A 5,662-nucleotide genomic window follows, 5' to 3' on the forward strand; every position below is an offset into this window, starting at 1 on the left:
TACAAAGTTAGCGACTAGCTTGGGCACATTGCTGAGCATTTAGCAGCTAAAGAGGCCATGTATGTCCTTCAGAAGATGGTGGAGACCAAAAAAGAGCTAAAAGGAGAGAGAATATTGGACAAACTGACTCCTAGTGAACGCTAATGTTGCCTCGTAACTCCTGGATGCATAAATAACAGCTTATTCTCTAACCGCTAATGACCAAAAAATAAACAATTAAGGGTGCTTTAAGTATTTTTACACATACGCAACATTTTACACAACATTGAACTATCAAGCATCCTTGTGTTGTATCAATACCTCTCCAAACCTCTGTGTGGATTTGATCAGATTTTATTGACAGAACCTGACTGCACGTAGGAGAAGATGCAGCACTGTTTGGCTCCGGAAATGTTTTGTTGACAACGAAACTTCACCTGACTGGTGAGTAGATAATGACTAAAGTTTCATTTCTGTTTCATTGTTTATCTTTATTGGTGCATGAAAGTACATGACATCATGTTTTTCTATTCACAAGAGCACTGAGCACTGACTTGTTGGTTCTTTAATTTTTTGTTACCTGATCAGTATTGCTACCTGTAGAGGCAATCATTTGAGTGGGATTGAATCTATGCATGACGTAGTTTGAACACAGATGTCTTATAATTATTCAACCAATGTCCAAAGTCTTACTGAAATACAGTCAAACATAATGTGGAGTTGAACTAAGCTGGACTTTGAGTCTTTTGTTGGGGTCGGCTCACCTCCCACTGCTGTGCATTGTGTTGTATTATTGACAGCAACCTTACTGTCCAACAGGAAAGTAGGTCAGCCATGTCAAATATACAAGAGAAGGGGAATGTATTACTCATCTACAGATGGAATAACAGCCCTGCTTTGCCTGAATGACAAATTTTCTTCCCCACAACACCAAAATAATTCTGTGGTTATGTTGTGTCATTGTTGAGCTCTGTCAGTACCAGGTATTATACAATGTGACCACAGTTGTCCTTCCAAACACCCGAGCCTCTCAACATTTGCATGTTTTACATTCAGAGCACACTATTTACCTTATTTAAATGGAAGTATCAATTGTATCGTGTGACGCCTGGTTTGAAGTTACTGTCGGTGTCCTGAGGCGAGACTGTCCAGATGATGAAAACACGTCGCTGCGTCTCTTTCTGAGTCTGCTGTTCAACGCCTGGGTGTGTTTTTTTAGAGCCATTTTGAGAGATGAATGAGTTTTGTGAGATGTTGCAGGAAATGTTCGACATCGCTCAGTTATTTTGTATTCAGATTCTGGTTTTGATCTGTTTTTAAGCTGCCTTTGTTCATGGTCAACATCACTACGGTGTGCGGATCTACAGCGTCAGGTCTTTAAAACAGGATGGAGGTCCCAGACCAGGATGGGAAGCTCCAGCTTCAGTCCGTCATCCATACACAGAGCGTGGGGTCGAACACGGGCGTCACTTCAGACCCAGAGCAACCTGACGTCCAGCCTGAATCCAACCAAGACACAGCGGAGCCAGGGGACGGCCTCCCACCGCAGGTTGCCATCGAGACTCGCATACAGCAGCTTAACAGCAGGCGCTGCCTCCTGCAGCACGTCAGACAGATGTCAAAGGACACTAATGGAGGCACCATAGCAGAAAGTGAGTCTTTTGGTTGCATATGTATATTTCGACTTGAGTTGTTTTGCATTTTCAACTTTAAATGTTTTAATAATTCCTCATAATGAGGAGGTAAAACTTAGGTCATGATAATGTCAGTAGCAGTGGTGAGAAAAGGACTTAGATCCTTAACTGAAAAAAAAGTAACAACACCACAATGTGAAAATACAAGTAAAGGTTTGCATTCAAACTTCTACCTGAGTATAAGCACAGCATCACATGTCTTCTTCATGTAGCTGCTGCAGGTGGAACTATTTCTTCAAACTAAAGGACTGTATGTTGCTGTACTGTAACTGTAGTGGACTTGTGCTGCACTTGAAGGTGGTCGTTAGTGGAGCGGAGAATGGCACTGAGAGGACGTGCATTTAGTCACATCCTTTGGACTGTCGAGGAAAATCTGACAGGAGTCTTTCATGAAAAAAATCCACAGTCCAGCAGCTTTAAACAAAACCGTCCACAGGCTGGTATAGACAACCAAGAGAGACGGGGAGGGTCGTCACGTTACGATCCGCTCGCATGAGGCCAAGAAAATATGATTCATGCATGTAAATTACCACAAACTGTTACAGAGAGGCACTTTAATACATTTTCTCCAGGGGAAGGGCACCCTGGAAGACATTTTACTACTCATTTTTATTTTTCAACTCCTTAGTAGCCAGTTGTCAGCAAGCTAATGCCAACAAAGTCAGCTAAATTAGCTAAAACTGCCACCATTCAGATTAATAGATTAATACCTCATTTATTTAACTTTTTAAAAAAAAAACTTTTTGTATTTCTTTCCATGCTTTTCATCTTATAATCATATAATCATTAAGAAATATTGCTCGCTAAGAACTAACAACGCAAATAACCAAAGAAGAAAAAGTAAAAATACATTTAAACCTAATTTATTTGACATACAGTATAATGCTTTGCAGTAGTTGATTAACAATTATATTTATTGATGTATTCTGTTATAATTTGTACCTGTTTGTAACTTTTCACTGTATTTTGTCAGTTTTGAGGCTCCATGACGAGCTAATAAAAAGTGCTTTACAGACTCCTGAGCTTGCTTTAGACCCACTTCAGCTCTGTAAACCTCCCCTCCCTGTATGTCGGTATCTTCAGTGACCAGTGAGGACAGCGACAAACTGAATGAGCTGGAGGCCGTCCTGAGGGAGCTGGAGGAGCTGCTGCGTAAAAAGAAGGAGCTGGAGGAGCTGAAGAAACGGGGAACGAGCCCCAGTTTCGGTAACGATACCCGACCCTGCTTACAGACTTTATTCTTCTTTTTTTAACATAAAGACATAAATGAATGCCAACAACATCTTCAAACTGCTCATGCTTCAAATCAGGTCAAGAGGCCATGCGTCCCACTTTTTCTAAAACGGAGACACCCCATGGGGGGATCTACCTGCTGCCACCTCTCCAGACAGCACAGGAGGACACAGCGCCGGCGCAGACCGGGCCTGTGGGTGAGACACCAATGGGACCAGTCGCTCCTCTTCCAGGTGAGTTACACCACCTCACACACATGAACACACATGTAACAGTATCAGAAAGGCATTTGTTTATGTGAGAGTATGTCAGACCAGTGACTCTCTGTCTCTCTCTGGGACAAGTGGACAGTCTGGCTCACATAGCAGCGATCACCCGGTGTCCATCCTGTCAGGAGGTCGTCCTCAGTGAGACCCGGAGCACAGTGGGCGAGGCCATGTGGCTGCTCTGCTGCTTGTTCTCCATGATGGGGTAGGTCCTCTCAGACCTGATTGGCTTTTGACACTTTGACCTTGCCAAACTGTTAATAAAACTAGCCTTTAAAGGGTTAGTTCGACATTTTGTAAAATGTGCTTATTCGCTTCCTGGTCCAGAGTCTCATGTCTGTACACCTTATATGGAACTGCAGCCAGGAGACATTAGCTTTACATTAGGAAGCTGTTAAATTCAATTTTATCCATACAATCTTTTGGCTCGGTGCAATGACATAGATGTTGCTGTGAACTGATGTAATTCAGTCCTTCAATGAGATAACATTGGCCACCACAAGTGTTATACAGTCAGTATGGACCGTACTCACAACGCAGCCATTTTCCCCTGACGTCACTCACAGTGGGGGAAGCTCTAGTGTCCTACTGCTGTGCTCCAGGTTGCAAGTGTAAGGAATTTGACAAATTGTTATCGTTTCAGCACTTGCTCATTTATCAGCAACTGAAAAGACCGAAGCCACGCCCCATCTGGTTTCCCTCATGGGACCTTATCTTGGAAAAAACTTTGTATGGTAGTGAATGAAGAGAGGCAAATAATTTTTTGATCCTGCTTGAATTGTGCCATGAACTACACATGTGATGTTTGTCAATTTAAAAGATATTTTTTCAAGTCAAGTCGTAAAACTAATGAAGTCGCGTTAGTGACGTTGTCTCGTTGAACGGAGGTTCTCCTTTTACATAACTGCAGTTGTCAATATGGACAGATTTATTGTGATTTTCACCTTTTTTAAGACGTTTTCTGTGCTGAGGCGGGGACCAAGTTGGTGTTGGTGATGTTTGTTGATTGCGCCAATGTTCATGTTGATTTATCAAATAGTTGTTTTACCTTGAAATATGGCCAAAATCCATTGTCTTTTAAGTTGCTGATCAATCAGAAAGTGATGTAATGATGATTTGTCAATACATTTATACAATTTGCAACGAAATAGAGTGCCGTTGCAGAGAGCTCAGAGACACTTTTTGTTGCAAAGATCTTCCACATCCCTGCTCACTCCTTCTCCTCCTTCCATAGGGGTTTTACAGGCTGCTGTTTAATCCCTTTCTTCATGGACCACATGAGGGACGTCCACCACCAGTGTCCCAACTGCCAGGAACACATCTACACCTACCAGCCACTTTGACTTAAACGTGTGATCTGTACAGCACGAGCCGCAGCTTCTGTACTTGAATGACAGCTGCCTGAGGTCTCGGAGCTGTTTGGGACTCGACCTCGGCACTCATTATATTTTTGCAGCACTACAATGAGGGATCTCCACGAGCATTTTGACATTTTGTCTTTCATCTGGGCAAGGACTTGTTTCACTTTTGATTCTACAGCTGGCCTTGGCAATGTTCCTGCAACTGACTGACTTTAAGTATCTCGGAAAACTTAAGTCAAACATACTGTATGACGCCACTGTTACAACTCGCCTCAGAATACCTGACATATAGTGCATTCACATGCTCCTCAGGTTTCCCAAATTGGGTGGTCGTTCCTCTGACTTTGGTGTATTAAAGGTGCAGTATGTGGTTTTGGGGAAGGAATTTTAATTAGAAGAGAAAGATCTTCATTGCCCAAAAAACTAAATAAACAAACTCTCTTTGTTTTCATGACTGAATAAACAAACTGACCTTAAAGGACAACACAATTTCATACTGTTTGTTTATATGTGGCGGACCCTGCCACCTTTCTAGCTTCAAACAGTGTTCTGGGGACCTTATTTTCCTCTGAGAACAGCTTGTTTATTCAGTTACGGAAAATATTTTGTACAATCCCCTCATTAATATTGAAAATAGTAAAATTATGAGTTCGAGTTTCTTCTCCAAAACTACATAGTGCCTCTTTAAAGAGCCTTTCCGTTGTAATGTGAATACAACATGAACCACTGAAATACGTATCTTGACATGACACACTGTTAATTTAAGCTCTCAGCTCACAGTGTCAGGTGTTAGGCAAAGTATCCAGCCTTTTTTCTGTATACAGCTCTGTGGTGTCGGTCAACAACATAATGACCTTTGTGACCAGTTTCCTTGGTGTTAGGGAAATATATTCGGGAAGAACTATTATCTGGCAAGAAAATGGAAATATGTTACAGAGCATATGCAAATACGAGCTTTTTACCTGACAAGTCTGACAAAGATCTGTCATCATACCGTAACTACAAATATATTCAAATGTAGTGGCTTCATCGATTCTTCTATTTCTTGACTCTCGTCTCGTCTGTCATTTGAGAGGCAGCATTAACAGTGTCTGTATTGTTTGTGAAGTGAAGAACTTCTGCCGAGACG

The 5,662-nt window shown here is 41.9% G+C and overlaps 1 protein-coding gene across 1 annotated transcript; it reads left to right on the plus strand.

Annotated features, from left to right (window-relative positions):
* Positions 1-287: 287 nt before the first annotated feature.
* On the plus strand, positions 288-5,581 carry LOC311250691 (uncharacterized protein). Its single transcript, XM_084342625.1, has 6 exons — positions 288-423; positions 1,301-1,631; positions 2,757-2,879; positions 2,984-3,139; positions 3,251-3,377; positions 4,407-5,581. The coding sequence occupies exons 2-6, from the start codon at positions 1,367-1,369 to the stop codon at positions 4,513-4,515; spliced, it is 780 nt and encodes a 259-aa protein (XP_084198751.1). The 5' UTR covers positions 288-423; positions 1,301-1,366; the 3' UTR covers positions 4,516-5,581.
* Positions 5,582-5,662: the final 81 nt, after the last annotated feature.

This window comes from Pagrus pagrus (genome assembly GCF_965226575.1).
Source record: "Pagrus pagrus genome assembly, chromosome: 21".
In the NCBI taxonomy this organism is placed as follows: Eukaryota; Metazoa; Chordata; class Actinopteri; order Spariformes; family Sparidae; genus Pagrus; species Pagrus pagrus.

Coding starts and splice junctions, on each gene's coding strand:
- LOC311250691 (XM_084342625.1), top strand. CDS start 1,367: ATGGAGGTCCCAGACCAGGATGGGAAGCTCCAGCTTCAGTCCGTCATC. Junction 3,140..3,250: donor ACCAGTCGCTCCTCTTCCAG/GTGAGTTACACC, acceptor CTCTGGGACAAG/TGGACAGTCTGGCTCACATA. Junction 3,378..4,406: donor TGCTTGTTCTCCATGATGGG/GTAGGTCCTCTC, acceptor CTCCTTCCATAG/GGGTTTTACAGGCTGCTGTT.